The sequence below is a fragment of the Catharus ustulatus genome, chromosome 16 (genome assembly GCF_009819885.2).
Source record: "Catharus ustulatus isolate bCatUst1 chromosome 16, bCatUst1.pri.v2, whole genome shotgun sequence".
Lineage (NCBI taxonomy): Eukaryota > Metazoa > Chordata > Aves > Passeriformes > Turdidae > Catharus > Catharus ustulatus.
In genome coordinates this window covers 132109-148032 of record NC_046236.1, presented here as the reverse complement: position 1 = coordinate 148032, position 15924 = coordinate 132109, and the positions used below count along the sequence as shown (strand labels likewise).

Sequence of the window (15924 nt, the reverse complement as noted above, 5' to 3'; positions counted from 1 at the left end):
CATTTGACACTTTGGAGGAATTATGTTGTAGGTCTGTGATGTGAGGAAACCTTACCACAAAGACTGTATGGCTGATTTCCTTTTAAGTTTCTGCATGGTCTTGTTCAGCTGTCTTTCCTCTTCTCCCACTGGTTTTGTAGTACTTGTTAGAGAAGACTGTTCCCTTCAGGATGTTTAAATTGGCCTAATTTGAGAGCTGTTGGACACCAAACTAAACTTTATCTTTCCATGTTGCATGTGTGTAAGGCTGTGCCCGAAACAGGAGTCATGAGAAGGTCACAAACCTAAGCAGACTGAGCATTTGAGTATCAGCTAAGCCTGTATACCCAGATATATATAGAAAGGTAGAGGATTGTGTTGTATGCTCACATGTCATGGAGGAGATGCATCTTTCCACACTTGTTTTTCACCTCAGATGGTCAGTGGGATCTCAGTAATTACCACCTGATGGATCTTGGCCACACTCACCACTCCATCCGTTGCATGGCTGTGGTCTATGATAGAGTCTGGTGTGGCTACAAGAACAAAATCCATGTTATCCAGCCAAAGACGATGCAGATTGAGGTAAGAGACCACATACGTGTCTATGCATACACACACTTGTGTTGTATTTGTTCTTACAGCTGTTCTGTGTTGCAGTGTGTAAAATTCAGAACCTTTGGGTTGTCATTGCTGTCTGCAAGACCAAGACTGTCAGTCTGAGTCATGTTATGATCTAATCTGCTGAGGGATATTTGATCCTTCCTCCCTTTGCAGAGCATAGTTCTGTCAGAAAGTCTAAACTGACAATTTTCTTCGCCTTTACTGGAGAGTCTGTGAGGCCATATACTGACCAAACATAGGTGTTGGTTTTACAGTGACTCTTCACATATAATCTGAGGCTTCTCCATCTATAGGTATTATAGCACAAAGCAACAGCAGAGTTAGCAATCCCCCAGGATCCTACTTAAGAAAAAACAATGTTTAGAGCCTTTTGGATGAAAATCAGTACAGTGGTGTTGGTAAAAATCTGAGTGCTTGAAATAATTCTAATTGAGAAGTGCTGGATCTGAAGTTTACATTAGCAACCCAAAGCAGTTTGATCTTTGGAATTTATCCTGGAGTTCTGTGTTTTCCTTTTCTGTCAAGTACATTGAATACTCTCGGCGTCTAATTGTTCTTGCTCCTGAAGTGGTCTGATACAGCAGCTCAAGCAAAGGATTTTTTGAGTGCAGTTGTGAACTGCTGGAATCAGTTGGCATTAACACAGCTTCTCCAAGATCTTTGGAACCCAAACAAGTGATCTCAGCTGGAAATGGAGTATATGTGTATGGATAATGGCAAAACTTCTGTGAACTCACATTGGTTTCCTTCAGAAATCCTTTGATGCCCATCCTCGTCGGGAGAGCCAGGTGCGACAGCTGGCATGGATTGGAGATGGAGTGTGGGTTTCCATCCGCCTGGATTCTACACTGAGGCTCTACCATGCCCACAGCCATCAACATCTGCAGGATGTCGACATTGAGCCTTACGTCAGCAAGATGCTAGGTAAGGGTCTGTTGCTTACTGAGCTCAAGGCAGAATTTGTCCAAAGGAGACCTTACCCAAAGTCATCACTGACTCCCCAACTCTCATTCCTGCTTCCTAGGCACTGGAAAGTTGGGCTTCTCCTTTGTGCGGATCACAGCCCTGCTCATCGCTGGCAACCGCCTTTGGGTGGGCACTGGGAATGGTGTTGTCATCTCCATTCCTCTGACTGAGAGTAAGTGACATCTATTGAAAGTGCTCCTCCATCCCCCCTAAAAAAAAGAGGCTTTTAGGTGTTATTTGTACAGCATGGCAGGTGATCCTTTCCTGACATTAGACACCATTTAATCATAGCCATGTTCAGGGCAAAAATCCCAGAGTATGAGCAGCCCTGGACCTTGACAGAGCAGAGTGATGTGAACTGATTCTGTAGCTACTGTGAAACAGGAGAAACAAAGCTTTGGGAATTGTAGTAAGTCTCCAAAAGGAGGCCATAGGATTAGAAGTCACCAGGAAGATCTCCCTGGAAATTCTATTTTGGCCTAATCATCTAAATGTCTCCATAGCAGTATTTTGCAGAAACTGAGCTTAAAAAAGCTCCATTTACTCAGATTAGGGCTCAGCTTTATCAGTCAAGTAGAAATAGGTATCCTACACCAAATCCAGCCTGGTGAGGGGACCCAGCAGTAACAGTCAATAGTTGAGTCTCTGGAGCTGGAAGTTTAGTTGAAGTTCTTGCTAATCCTGTTCTGTACCTGCCTGTCAGCATCTTATTTTGAAGGTTTTATCCAGATCACCATGGGGAAGTAGGATTTGAGGCTGATTGCAATTGCTTTCAACAGAAAGCAGCCAAATATGTGTTTTCTCACCAATGCTCACAGGAAAGCTGAGAAACAAATACCTGAAAAGAGCAAACCTCTTGTAGTCCTCCTGGAAGTCAGGCTTGGGATGATCTCCTTTGAGGGCAGTGAAGCTGGATGTGCCTGGGGTTGACACCAGGAGGGCAGTGACACAGTCCTGTTCATGCATTGCAATTTTGGTCTTGTTTCCAAGTTCCTTTCTGAAGCCCATTCTGTCTTAAGGCTGCTGTCCTTGTTCCGAGTTAAACGTTTTCCCTGCTGTAAACCAATTGCTTTATCTTTGTGTGTTTCTGTAAAAAAAATGTGGTAAGCAAGAAAATCTCCCTTAAAATGTAGCATTGGATCCTTGTGACACAGTCCCTCTCCCATCTCAGATACCATGTCTGTCCCTGTACGGTAAGAGCAAAGTGAGCAAGAACAGTGTTGGTATGAACTCACAGGAGCTTCTGTGGTGGTTTCGCTAGTTTTTATACTATTTCTGTTGCCCCCAAATTATCTCCCAGTAATCAACTTTTTCTTCTCTCCCTTCCTACTTGTCACTTCCCCTGCCCCTCTGTGTTCCCACTCCCTGCCTGTGCCTAGCTGTAGTCCTCCACCGTGGCCAACTCCTTGGGCTCCGGGGTAAGTCCAATTCCCACCCTCCACAGCTGTCATTCCTTTTGCACCCGTTTCCCTATATAGTCATTCTCCCACCTTCTGCCATTCAACTTCTCTCCATCCATTTTTCCTCATCACTCTTTTGTTTTAAGTTTAATTAGAGAAAAGCAACCAGAGACAGTCATATAAATATCCTCATTTACCATGGCTGTGAACAATTTTTTCCATCTCATTGATATTTCTGGTTTTTCGTGTTAAGAATAATTATTCTTCAGCAGTGGTTCCCTTACTGTGGTAAACCAGTTTGAGATGAGGACTGGAAAGATTAATTCAGTCAGAAGCAGGAGCAGAGTATTTTTTAGTCATCCTTTGTTTTCCAAGGATGCGTCTTTCATCGGTTTCAGGCCAATGGCAGGTGGTTCTATGGCACCTGCCATCTGTAAGTCATCAAACAAGATACTGAACCCAAGGGGACTTGATAAGCATGAAGAATTGTTCAGGTTTGTGCCATTTAAGGCAGGACCTGAGTTCAAATTTATGCCTTTCTAGGGTCAGAAATTAGAGGGGCTTTTTTCTCACTCAAAGACATTCATGTGGGTGTCCAGATGCATCATCAACACGTCTTCTCCTTTTAAAGCATCTGATATTAGTTGCAGTAAAAAGCCAGATACTGTATACACACTGACTCATTCTTCCATCAGTTTGTACTTGTCCCACTGCCCTGGCTCAAGCCTGATAGGGAAAAGTCTCTTTTGTCCAAGTCATGTAATTGAAATTCACCCCAAGTTAAAACACAGAACTACAGATAATTAATGAAGCAATCAACCTCTCTCACAGAGAAGTGAAAGCTGCCTGATTTAATATTGTTCCTGTTGTACTGATGTGGGTGCATGCAGAAGGAAAGCATCTCCCACCCTGAACTCAGAGCACTGGTATTTGTTGCTTGGTTAGTGGAAACTGTCACATTCTCATAGCCTGGGTGTGAAGGATACAGGCCCCTGAGCCCTCCTAGGAAGCTGTGGATGGTGAGCATCTGAAAGATGTTCATTGCTGGAGTAGCTGACAGTCTGGTGTCATGGCTAAATCAAGAATTGAGGAACGATCTCACTCCACTTCTGTGATTGTTCTGAGGGAGCTGGGGGGCTTCACCAGAGCCAGAGATTGCTTTTAGCAGCATGTGTGCTCATGACTGGGCATGAGTGAAGGACTTGACTTGGAAGTTGAGCAACATCACTAATCCACAGTAGTACAGTAATTTCATGATTACAAGCCGCACTGACTATAAGCCGCATCTCCGGGTTTTGGCAAACATTTCGTTCTTTGTCCATACACAAGCCACACCCAATTATAAGCCGCTCTGTTGTTCGCAGCGAGGACCTGCGTGCAACAAAGTTGCCAAATAGTAACAGAATCATGACATGGCGGGGTTTACTGGCTCGGCTCGGGCTGTGAGGGCTCGGGGCTGCCGACGGGGCCAGGTGGTCCAGCTCGGCGCTGCCACTTGGCAGGGCCGCTCGGGGCCGGCCGCCGCTGCCACTGGAGTCGCTTGCCCCGGCCCGGCGCTGTGCCGCGGTGGCAGGGAGGCACGGAGCCCGCCGGCACCCACAGCGGTGGTGGGAGGCGGGGATGAAGCCCACTGGCACCCACAGCGGCGGCGGCAGGAGGGGATGGGAGCCCCCCGCCTCCCCCCAGGGCACGGGGCCAGCAGGAGGGGGCTCCCCCCCCTCTCCCCCCCGCGCTGCCTGCACAGAGCCAGGCTCCACCCACCGCACAACACAGTAACCAATTTTAACAATCGCGTAAATGCCGGGTTTTGCTGGCAGGTTGCTCGACTTGGCAGTTTGCACTGACTCGGTTTGCGCTTCCGGGGTTGAAAATGTCAAAAAATTATTCACATATTGGCCTCTCCTGAGTGTAAGCCACATTTCCGGTGTGGGAGCAAAATTTTGGTCAAAACGGTGTGGCTTGTAATCATGAAATTACTGTAATTCTCCTCCAGATGCCTTCTTGGGACAGTGGACACTTTGGGTTCCCTGCCAGCTACCAAAGACCAAGGTTGATCCTAGGACAGCAGGTTATTTCTGGATGCTGGACAGGATCACTGCTGGTGACACCAGTCTAGCTTGTCCCAGTCTAAAAGAGAGGGACTGTGTAATCTGGTGTGGTCTCCTCCATCATATAATTCATAAAAGACCTTTAAAGAGACCTGCACCTTTAAAGGTTTTCTTTCACAGCTCATGAGTTTTCTCTTCAATTAAGGCCCTTCTTAAAGGGGACTCAGAGTTACCACTAATGGTGTTCCTACTCCCTGTCTCCAGCAAACAAGACTTCACCAACCTCAGGAGAGGGCAGCCGCTCTGGTGGGGTCATCCATGTGTATGGTGATGACAACAGTGATAAATCTGCCAGCAGCTTCATCCCCTACTGCTCCATGGCCCAGGCACAGCTCTGCTTCCATGGCCACCGTGATGCTGTCAAGTTCTTTGTCTCTGTGCCTGGTAAGAATGTGCACAGCCCTCCCTCAAGCAGGGGTTTGTTCCTTCATCCCTTTTGTAGCAGGGGTTGGAGCTGGTCTGGAGCTGACTGGGGTCCAGGCTATGGCTGGCATTTCCTGTCATTCACATATCTGTGTTTAAACTGGAGTGACTGCCAGATTTGACTAGCGGAAAGAATCGGTCTGTGCAGCGTGTTTGTGTGAATGTAAACTGCGCAGGGGCTGAGCAGAGGCACCGACGGTACCTCTGTCCTCTCCTAGGCAATGTTCTTGCAACCCTGAATGGGAGTGTGTTGGACAGCCCTTCGGAAAACCCCAGCACAGCAGCCACTGAGACTGAGGGTCAGAAGCTAAAGAACGTTCTGGTGCTGAGTGGAGGAGAAGGGTACATTGATTTCCGGATTGGTAAGTGGCCTTGGTGGGAGACATCTGGAAAGCGGGTGCATAGCTGTGGTCATGAAGCACAGCATCACTGTTGTGGGGAGCCAGAGGAGAAAAGCCCCACACTGTTTCTCCTGGGTCTGGCTGTGAGGGCAAATAAGGACTTTTCTTGCACAGCACAAAGCTGTCAACATGTGCCCTGTGGCTGCAGTGCCACATGGCTGTAGTGATGCCTACAAAATCAAGAACAAAACAACACACATTGAGATTATATTAATATAGGAAGTAATAATAAAGCAGGTCTTTCACTGGAGGCCTCCAGGTGCAACATACAGACATGCATACAGGACTTCCACACTTTTGTAAGTTAAACAAATTAGCATATTTAATAAATATTGTCCAATTAGAAGAGCAGTTGGTTAGGTAATTTTCCCCATGTTCTGCCTCACTGGAGTTGGTCCAAGAGCTTTGCCCCACATTTATTACATCTATGACACATGTTAAAAAGCAAGATCTCCTTGGCTGACTAAAGAGGCAAGACTAAATAATATTTCAAGAATGTGTTAGTTAGAAGGTTAGCTTACTGTTCTAAAATGTAGGTGTAAAGGGTAGGAAAAGTAGTGGGAGCTACAGCCATGCATTAGCAATCTACAAAGCTACAAATATATGAAAACTATCATAAAATAGCGTCAGTATAAATGGGTTTAGAAAGAACAAATGGATCTGTGCCACTGACTCCAAACATTGCTACCCCACTACACTCACCCATGCTGCTGAGGGTGCTCTATGTGTAAAAATTGGCTTCCCTGAAAGGAAGGGTGGTTGCTGCTGCTGCTGGAACTAATTTGTCCCATCCATGCAGTCCAGCTTCAGAAAATAATGGGGTTGCTGTAAATGTTCTTCAGGCACAAAGAAAGATCTCATCTCACAGTGTCTGTTATCAGACTGCTGGGACTCTAAAAGGCCTCTTTGGGATATTCCAGAGCAGTGCACCATGGCATTTTCTTTCCTGCCATTTTTACTTTGTGTTTTCTCTTCAGGGGATGGGGAAGATGATGAGACAGAAGAGAATACAGGAGATGCCACCCAGGTGAAGCCAGTACTTTCCAAGGCTGAACGGAGCCACATTATTGTGTGGCAAGTATCATACATCCCTGAGTGAGAGTTCCTCTTTTCCCTCAATGCAAGTGTCCCTCCTCCCTGAATGCCATGATGTACATACAGAACACCTGCATTATAACTCCTGCTGGAAACTGACCCTGGACAACTGCAACGGTTCCTGCGTTGGACTGTGACCCCCCTGAACGTCTGAATTTTGCAGCTTTCATCTCAGGCCCGTATGCTTTTGGCGTGGTTAGGTTCTTGTTCTGCTCTGGAGCTGGCATCTAAAAGGAGAGAAATGGCAGTACACAATTAAGTGAGCTTGGAGCCAAGACTGTGGGAAACCTTTGCCCAGTGTCAAGAGGGGCAGCTGGAAGAGGGTGGCTCAGGTTCTTGGGCAGGTCGCCTCACTCCCACCTGCATGAGAAGGAAGTGTGTCCCCAGGCATTCCCTGCCAAAGCAGACAAATAATTTCTTCAGCATCCCAGCAGAAATCCTTCTAGTTCACCAGTAGACTCTTCATCTTATCCTTATTCACTCTTAAGCACAGAATAACATCCTCTGGACTTAGAGCAACTAAGGGTCCAAGGAGCCCTGCAAAGAACGTCATGCTTTCACCAGCACTTCGGCTGTGGGGCTGGAGAAGGCAGCAGCACCCTTACTCTGGGGATCACATCCTCCATCTTTGCAGGGGGAAAGTTCTGCTGCTGCTGGTGTTGCCTCAGCAGTCACTGTTGCCCACCAGTGCTGGGTGCCTGCCTGTGGGTGCCTGCCTGTGTGTGTCCCAGGAGGCTCAGATGGCAGATGGGTATTTGATTGTTAAGACCAAACAGCCGTAGTAACAAAAGGGCACCAGAACATTGCTTTTTTAAGACCAGAAAAGGCAACGCTTTCAACTCTCCCTTCCAAAAACACCATACAGAAAAGAATTCTTGAGTTCATTCTGAAAGGTTCATGTGATGGTTGTCTCTGCATTGCATTTGGTGGCTTTTAAAAGACAGGTGAGGGCAGATGGTGTTGATCTGCTGTGAGTTCTGCATTAACACATTGAGATTGCCTCATCTCAAAGGTGTGTCTCATTTTTATGACCTGCTGGAAGGAGGTCTCTTTTCCCAAAGACTTGGAATTTGGTTAGGAAAGACTGGACAAGTGCAGTCAAGGCTATGTCTCATCTGATGTCACACAGAAAAAGGAATTGAGGCTAGATTCCTGAGATCTTTTACCTCACATCACAAGCACTGACTATGCTAGTAAGTAGTTTGAAATTTCTGACTCCTGAATTTTTTTTCCCCAAGAAAAGTGGCGATAGCTCTTTCTGTTTAAGCAGTGCTGAGTGATTGTAGATGTGCATTCTGCTTACAAAAGAAGCAGCAGAAAATGGGGCCAGAGAGAGTGGTTTTGAGCTCAAGATGCAGAATATGGAAGTTCCAGGTCTAGAGGCAATGGTGTGTTCTCCCTTTCTGACACAAGGACAGGTTCTGTGTTCCTTGAACATTATTTTCTGGGTGTACAGGACTAGGGCAAGTTGCATTTGTTAGTGATGAATTTGGAAGGTCCTGGTGGTCATCTTGTTTCTTCCCTGACCTGTACAGCACTCCAGGGTTCACAGAGATGTCCTTGTGACAGTATGGGGACAGCTGGGCAAGCCTCCCATCTCCTGGAAGGCTCCCTGCTGTGTCCTTTGCTTGCTGCTAGGGACCAGCCTTGCAGGTCCTGGTGTGCTGCAGGGATGCCATAGTCCCAGGGGATGCTCTAACATGTGGCATCTTTTCTGACACAGGAGCACTGAAACAATTTTTGTATCCAGAACAGTTCAGGAAAGGTTGGAGACATACATTTTCCCGGCAAGAAGGCAAGAGACGTACCTGGTGAACAGAGGCCTCGGCCAGCCACAGTGGTGCCCTGCTATATATGAGCAGTGCTGGTGACATGCAGCCACCACACCACTCCTCCCCAAGGCAGGAATCCAATCACAGGGCATCTTCCAGGCATCTGCATACTTGGCTCTGTGACTGGCATGAGGTTAAGGGATACTTGGAGCCAACCTACATGTTGGGGGACCTTTCACCAGGGACATTTTGCTGGGGCACTGCTGACCATGCCAGGCTTCTCATTCACTTTCACCATAGGCTTTCTGCTAGGAAGACTTCTTTGGATCCCAACACAGAGTGCATTGAAGTTAACAATATCACATTTAGAGCACCGATTCCACTGTCATGTAATAGTTCATCAGTTAGGGCCAGGCAAATTTCAAAATTTGGGGTAGTCGAAGGGAGAAAAAAGGCCCGGTAGGGTTCAGTTCCTTAGCTCTGTCAGCTCTTTCATAGCAAAGTCAGAATTGCACTATTTGTACTGCTGACTGTTCTGTATCTGGTTTGAGAAGTTGAAGGGACAGTACTTCGTCTCCTGTCACCCACTGGGCCATACAACGCAAGGGAATTTCCCATCAGGTTACTTTCCAGCTCAATGCCATATTTTCCTCCAAGAGAAGCACATGGCCCAGAGGGGCAGCTGCAGGGGGGAGACCCAGCCTCTGCTGATAGCTGCTAGGGCCTTGGGTGGCTGCTGGGCATCAAGGTGAGAACCGACTGGCTTCAGTATGCTTCTCTGTCATATCTCCACTGTGATGTATGTAAAGTATTACAAAAGGATTTTTAAAAGTGTCTTAAGGCCTGTAAACTCCGCTGTTTGGTCTGAAGATGGCAATCTGTAAAGAGCCTGCTGTATGAATACGTTCCCATGCTTTGTCCCCTATGCTATGAACAATGAACCGTATGTGTTCTGTATGTAGTAAACATGTTAACATCAGCTTGGGCAGCGTGTTGTGTTCCTATGAAGGCACGGGAATTGGTGCTCAGTTTTTAACAGGACACTTGCAAGGGTGGGAATGCAGCTCAAGTGTTTCCTGTTGAGCAGCTCAGTGGCAAGAAATGAAATGTGGGTGGCTCACAATGTCAGAGCAGAAGGGACTGGTCCAGCAACAGGGCAATCTATAGCTTGTACCAGCAGCAGAAATAAAAGGTGGAAATGTAAGGTGGCACAACTTCAGAAATAGAAGCTGGAGCAGAGAAGCATTTACCTGCTGGCTTGCTGCAACTTTAGTCAGGGTGGCCCTTTCAGGTGAACTAGTAGGGATAACGCATCCGGTCAGTTTTCAACACTACAGGGTGGCACTTCACAGTCTCATAGGCATTGGTGATACCAGCATCATTCAACTGCAGGGAGCCCCTCAGTCCCAGCAGCATTAGGATACCTTCATAGTTATTTTGTGGAACTGCAAGGGCTAGACATGGCTAGATCCTGCCTCACCCAAGCTTCTGGGTGAGTCTGTGCCTTATCTGCTTCATCTGCTTTTGCTGCTGGCTTGGCTCCCTGCTGTACTTTGGTCATGGGTCATTTCTTGCCTTTCTGGGGCTGCCGTGACCAGCAGTTGGGTCTGCCCACTATGGTCAGATTGTGTGTGCCCCCTCAGGGAGGCACTTCCTCTGCTGGTGCTACATTCAGATCCCAGCTGTGCAGGACAGCAGACTAGACTGTTCCACTCATCCCATCTGACTCACAACTACACCTCCCTCTCATCTCACTTGGTCGTGGTTTATGTTCAGTAGTACCTCAGTCATGGCAAAGACAGTGCTCAGCAGTGGAGGCTATGGGAAACTACCTTCCAGCCACAGCAACTGTGATGGGAAGGCTCACAGTCTCAAACTGCATTTAACACTATTGATTCTCCTTCTTCTGCATTCTCCCGTTCCTTCTAAAGCCAGAGAACTAGATCTGGCAGAGTGCACTCTGCAGTGCTCCTGCCACAAGAAGGCAGGCTCAGGCTTCCCAGACTCTGCTCCTTGTCACAGGACCAGCTTCTGACTCACAAGAAAAGCCTTCCTTCATATCCCATAGCATCTTAATCCTTCAGGAGCCTCTGATGAGGAACCCAGTGGAAATACAGATGGAAATACAGGTAGCTGATCTCAATCTAGCCGATCTCAATCCATCAACTCCTGCCTGATGATGGTCATTTCCTGCTGTCTGGGGCCACATGTTCCCAGCCTCATCCAGGCCACACAGAGCAGAGTCCAGTTTGTGCTCTCCCTCACTAGATCCCTTCAGGCTATTTGTGATTTCAGGATGCTGCAGTAAATGAACACCATCTCCTGACTATCTGCAGACACAGGAACTATCTGCAGGGAATTGATCTACAGAGCTGAACAGCTCTTGTGTTCCCTCCACCCACACCCAGACTAGTCCCTCCAACAGCCTTTGACACGGTAGCAGCATCCGCAGCCACTACAAGAAAGGATGAAATACCAGAACTGTGCTCAGGAGCTGCATATTTTAATGTTCACAACATGCTGCCCTGGAACAGTGCCACCCCCTTTGCATCACCAGAACTAAAATAATTTCTCCTATCTCCTGACAGCCATCTTTGCAGTAAGAGATGGATAGCTTTGGATTATCTTAGTAATGAAGTCATGTTCCTCACTTCCTGCTCACTGCCTTCACATGTCAGTAACCCAGATCATTCTGCAGTGTTCAGGGAACCAGATGCTGTGCCTGAGGTAATGGCTCTGCATTTGGCTGTCATGATGATGTCCAGACATTGAAAAAAATTCATGAATTTTCTTAGAACTGTGCTGCAGAATTAAGAAACTATTTATTTCCATTTGCAGATACATTTTTTCACAGCTCTATGAAATACTGTGATATTCACAGTCATTTTTCTGTGATTAATGCAGGACCCAAGTTATGTAAAAAATGTTATGCTCCAAAGAACTGCAGCTGGCTGACTGGAGCTGTGTATTTAGAGACTATCCAGGGAACCAAGAAGATTCCTCTGCTGACTGAAACCAAAGTTATGGAAGAAGAGTGAGTGTATCTGCATCTTCCCTTTCACATGAGGTGACTTGCAGAGCTGAGGAGAAAGCTGGAAACATCCTACCACAATGGGCACAGAGGGGCTCTGTAACACCCCCTGTGCACTGAGCTTCTAACAGGCAGTGAGAGCATGCAGGATACTCAGGATACAGAACAAGTCTTTATATCGGTGTCCCTGTAGCTTTTTTCTTTGCCTGCTCTTGGGGAGTGGCCAAGACTTTCTCTAGATCAATAATTGGCTCTTCCATGATTGGTTTTCCCTCCTTCTGCCACTGTGCAAGGATCATGGCTCGGAGCAGTGGTGGATATGGCAGAAACTGAACAGTCTCCTCAGGCACTGGGGTGAAGTTCTTGAAGGCCTCCTCCTCGTGTTTGGGCACCATACGCCAGTCATGGTACATGGCTTTGTCAATCTCCCTCACTTCCTCTTCAGTTTTGCCTGGGAAAAGATAATGAACACCATCACAATAAACTGCCTCCAGATACAGGAAGTGTTGACTCTTTGGCACCCAAAATGCTACCACAGGCAAGAGTAAATAGAGTTTTCAAAGGGCTGGACAAATTATTCCCTGCTACACTACTGGATCTCATTTCTGTCCTTGAGAATCAAAATAGAAACAGGCTAGAAGGACTACAGGCAAGATGTTCCAGCTGCGTGGGTGACTCCCTCTCTTAAAGTTTTGCGTTGTCTCTCAAGTTCCATTTCCATGGCTAAGGAACAAGAGTAATTTCTCCCTACACTGATGAAAGCTTCCTGGAAAACTAAGTGTTCAAAGTGCTCAACAACTTAGAAACCTTCGAATGAGTACTATTTCAGAAACTCCAATAAGGGAAAATTGTATACTTAATATAAAACAGCTCTAAAAAATTTGCTCGTACAACTCCAATCACTAATTTAAAATTTCAGTAACACAACTTACTTGCCGTTGCACTTTTTCCTTTTCAGTGACCATTTTAATTGGAATACTCTCATGCTCATACCGTGTCTTGCTTTGAAAGTCTCAGAATAGTGTGTCAGCTCACTTTACTGCACTAGCTCTCCCATAGTATTTCCTGGGAAGACATTCTGAGGGGGCTAGATCCCAGATTTTGAAACGCGGGGAACTTCTTTTCTCATTAGAAGATCTGAGAAAAACAAATTTCCCAGGGCAGGGAGCCCGCGGTTTCCCTGCCACCCTCTAGCCCCGCCCCCGTGTGTGGGAAAACAAGCCTGATTTACCTTTGAAGGTCAGGTAGCCCCAGGCTTTTCCATGGTCCATGTTCTGCAAAGAAAAGAGGAACCTGTTGAGGGTGGGTCGCGGCGGGGCGGCAGGCGAGAGTTCCGCCGGGCGGGACGGGAGAGGTACCTCGGCCATGTAGTCCGCCTTCACCTTGGTGATGACCCAGTAGCAGGGCTCGTCGTGCGCCCACAGCCAGGATTTGCGGGTGACGGTGCGGCCCACGCCGAAGCGCGGTAGGCGGCAGAGCAGCTCAAACAGCCGGTTCTCGTTCCGCACGTCCTCCCAGGCCCGCACGGGCAGCCGTTTCTGCGTCAGCGGCCGCCGCATGGTGTCGTAGTCCACGGCGAAACGCTGTGAGTCCCGCGGCCGATCCTTCAGCGCCCGGTACTCGCGGATCTTCTTGGCCATGGCGGCGATGGGCCGGTGCACCTTCTTGCCGGCCATGGAAGCAACCGAGGGCGCGCAGCCGAACAGAACCGGGCGCAGCACCTGGAGCCGCCGCTCCCGCCTCTTCCGGAAGCCGTGCCGGGCCCCGCGGAAGTCGCCCCGCCCGTCGCCAGGCACAGCCGCAGCGTTCCGCGTGGCCCAGCCGCCCGCGGTGCGGAGGCTTGGGCTGCTGCTCGCGGAGCGCAGGGCGTGCCCCAGGCCCTCGCCACGGGGAGGACCCGCCCATGCCAGCAGGCCCGGCTCGGCCTGACGGTTCTGTGTACTGGGCAGCTCTCGGGGGAGCCGGGCTTGGTTGTTGAGATGCATCTGAACGGTGTCTGGTTTAGAAAAATTTGAGCAGATTCAGCTGTGTCAGGGAACGTTCAAAGCCTAAGTAAACCAGGTTTTGGGAAGATTAAAGCAACAGGTCTGGCCCAGGTCTTCAGTCAGAGGCCGGGCCACGAGCAGCAGCCGGCTCGTGGAACTCCGTAGCGGAATGAGACAAATTCCTCCGAGCTGCTCCAGCCATGGAATGATCGAGGCTACGCTTTTAATGAGTAGACTTTAAGTGAAGCTGCATAGGTCAAGCCCCCAGATTTTGGCTATAGACTGATAAATTAAATCTGACAGAAGACTTTTATTTTTTCTTTGAAATCCGAATTTTAAATTAAAGGAAGCAAAGCAGTCCCAGCATTGCTGCAAAGTCCTATATTGAAGGCACTCAGGATACTGACTGGATTTTTCCAGCCACCAAAATCAATTTGTGAGGAGAAAGGGTGTGTTCATGTGTGCTACACACTCAAAAAAGTAAACCACACATTAAAAGGGCTGACAATGCTCTTTGGACTAATATGGGGGCATAGGAGTAAGCAGGTGTTTTATTCTAAACATGGGTTTAGAATAAAATACTTGATATCAATCCACCCAAATTTGGGGGACATAGCAGAGCAGTTAAACCACTTATTACAGGGTACAGAGTTGGGAGCTTGTACTCAGGGGTTGTGCAGTACAAGGATTAAGCTCGTGTCCGTTTAAGGCACCTACACATCAGTTTCTGTGAGTCCACAGAGCAGAAGAGGTGACAAGAAACAGTTCGGACGATGCGCTCCACACCGAGCTCCTACACAACAGCCCCTTCAAGCCCACGTCGGGCGAGTGATCCCCACAGAGTGCGCCAGAGCGGCCAGACAGAGCCCCACTCCTGCCTCGGCCCGGCCCCGCGCGCCAATGGAAACCGCCGCCGTCACGGCGAAGGAGGGAAAAGGAGGTGACCGCTGACAGCCCTCCCGCCCCGTGACCGCCTGCTCACGTGACGGGCCCACCCAATGGGCGCGGCCACGGCCCCCCTCCTCCCTGCTCGCGCTCCCGGCAGCCCCCGCGCGGCGCGACCGGTCTGTGTCGGTAAGATGGCGGCCGTGAGTCTGAGGCTCGGAGACCTGGTGTGGTGAGTGGTGGCGCGGGCTGGGCGGCGGCCGCGGAGCATGGCGGGCCGAGCGCCTTTAGCGGAATCAGTCTGCGGCTGCGGAGACGCAGGCGGGGCTGTACGCGGCCCTGGGAGCGACGCAGCAAGAGCTGAGTCGGGCTGGGCCGCCCTGGGTGCTGTCAGCCCGCGGTCGACTCTGGAGAGTGGCTGCGGGCAGGGTGGGGCTTGGCAGGGCAGGGCAGTGGTGGGGCTGCTGCCAGGTTTCAGGTATCACCGCCGCCGTCCCTTGGACGGTGCGGGAGGAGTGGCCGGAGGGCAGCGGGCCGGCGGGAGGCGGGCTGGGCTATGAGCCGGGTCGGCGCTGGAGGCTGGCGGGGGCGGCGCATGACGGAAGCTGTGTCAGATGGAAGGATGAGGGAAGCGAGACGAAAGGACGAACACTGCGTGGTTCCCTTGTAAGCCCGGGCTTACCTCCCGAGGGATGCGAGAAGGGTTAGAGATAGAAGATGTTTAGGGAGAGCCATGGCACCGTTTCTTGGCAATGCTTTAGTGATGCAACACAACAATCCAGCGTTTCGTTGCAGGTTGGGGTGTCCCTGTGGAAACCCCCAGAAGCCGTTTTCCCTTGTCATTTTAGTCTTACCCTCAGGCAGTCAGAGCTGTGATTTTGTGTTTCCTGGTCGGGAGAAGTGAGAGCGTTCTACCGCGTGCTGTAAGCACCGATTAAGTGCATAGGTTGTGCTGGATGGGCTAGCCTGTCCTGCCAAAGCTCAAAGAAGTAGCTGTTCCCAGTACGCAAATGCATGCATTTATACTGATGACCCAGATAAAAAGAAGCGTGTTGCAGCTTCAGGCTGCAACAACTACAGGTCTCATCTGAAAAATTTACAGTGCTGGGAAGTTGTCTAATTTATATAACAACGTAAGTAAGGATTAGTTACTTTTAGCATGTTTCTTTCAGATGAGAATTTGGGGAGTGTTCTGCTCGTAATGTTGGAATGCAGATTATCCTGCTTTAGTTTTGTACATGACAGCCAGGTGCTG

At 48.9% G+C, this 15924-nt stretch overlaps 3 protein-coding genes across 33 annotated transcripts in view; 2 read left to right on the top strand and 1 right to left on the bottom strand.

The window, feature by feature from the left end:
• MAPK8IP3 (mitogen-activated protein kinase 8 interacting protein 3) overlaps window positions 1–9747 on the top strand; it is a 63239-nt gene extending 53492 nt beyond the window's left edge. For all 29 annotated transcript variants that reach the window (XM_033073884.2, XM_033073882.2, XM_033073880.2 and 26 more), the window contains 7 exons: window positions 416–564; window positions 1356–1527; window positions 1628–1741; window positions 2949–2987; window positions 5282–5461; window positions 5719–5862; window positions 6879–9747. In XM_033073884.2, the coding sequence (XP_032929775.1) occupies window positions 416–564; window positions 1356–1527; window positions 1628–1741; window positions 2949–2987; window positions 5282–5461; window positions 5719–5862; window positions 6879–7000 (920 nt within the window). In that variant the 3' untranslated portion in view covers window positions 7001–9747. The remainder of the gene's footprint in view (window positions 1–415; window positions 565–1355; window positions 1528–1627; window positions 1742–2948; window positions 2988–5281; window positions 5462–5718; window positions 5863–6878) is intronic.
• A 1824-nt stretch (window positions 9748–11571) lies between these two features.
• MRPS34 (mitochondrial ribosomal protein S34) lies at window positions 11572–13562 on the bottom strand. Of its 2 annotated transcripts, XM_033073885.2 has the most exons (3): window positions 13158–13560; window positions 13031–13073; window positions 11572–12250 (listed from the first exon to the last, which is right to left on the bottom strand). In XM_033073885.2, the coding sequence occupies exons 1-3, from the start codon at window positions 13473–13475 to the stop codon at window positions 11973–11975; spliced, it is 639 nt and encodes a 212-aa protein (XP_032929776.2). In that variant the 5' UTR covers window positions 13476–13560; the 3' UTR covers window positions 11572–11972. The 2 variants fall into 2 exon arrangements, with proteins under 2 accessions (XP_032929776.2, XP_042635711.1); XM_042779777.1 differs by having other exon boundaries at window positions 13031–13562.
• Window positions 13563–14798: 1236 nt separating this feature from the next.
• Window positions 14799–15924, top strand: part of GLYR1 (glyoxylate reductase 1 homolog) — a 33633-nt gene continuing 32507 nt past the window's right edge. For both annotated transcript variants that reach the window (XM_033073712.2, XM_033073711.2), the window contains exon 1: window positions 14799–14901. In XM_033073712.2, the coding sequence (XP_032929603.1) occupies window positions 14864–14901 (38 nt within the window). In that variant the 5' untranslated portion in view covers window positions 14799–14863. The remainder of the gene's footprint in view (window positions 14902–15924) is intronic.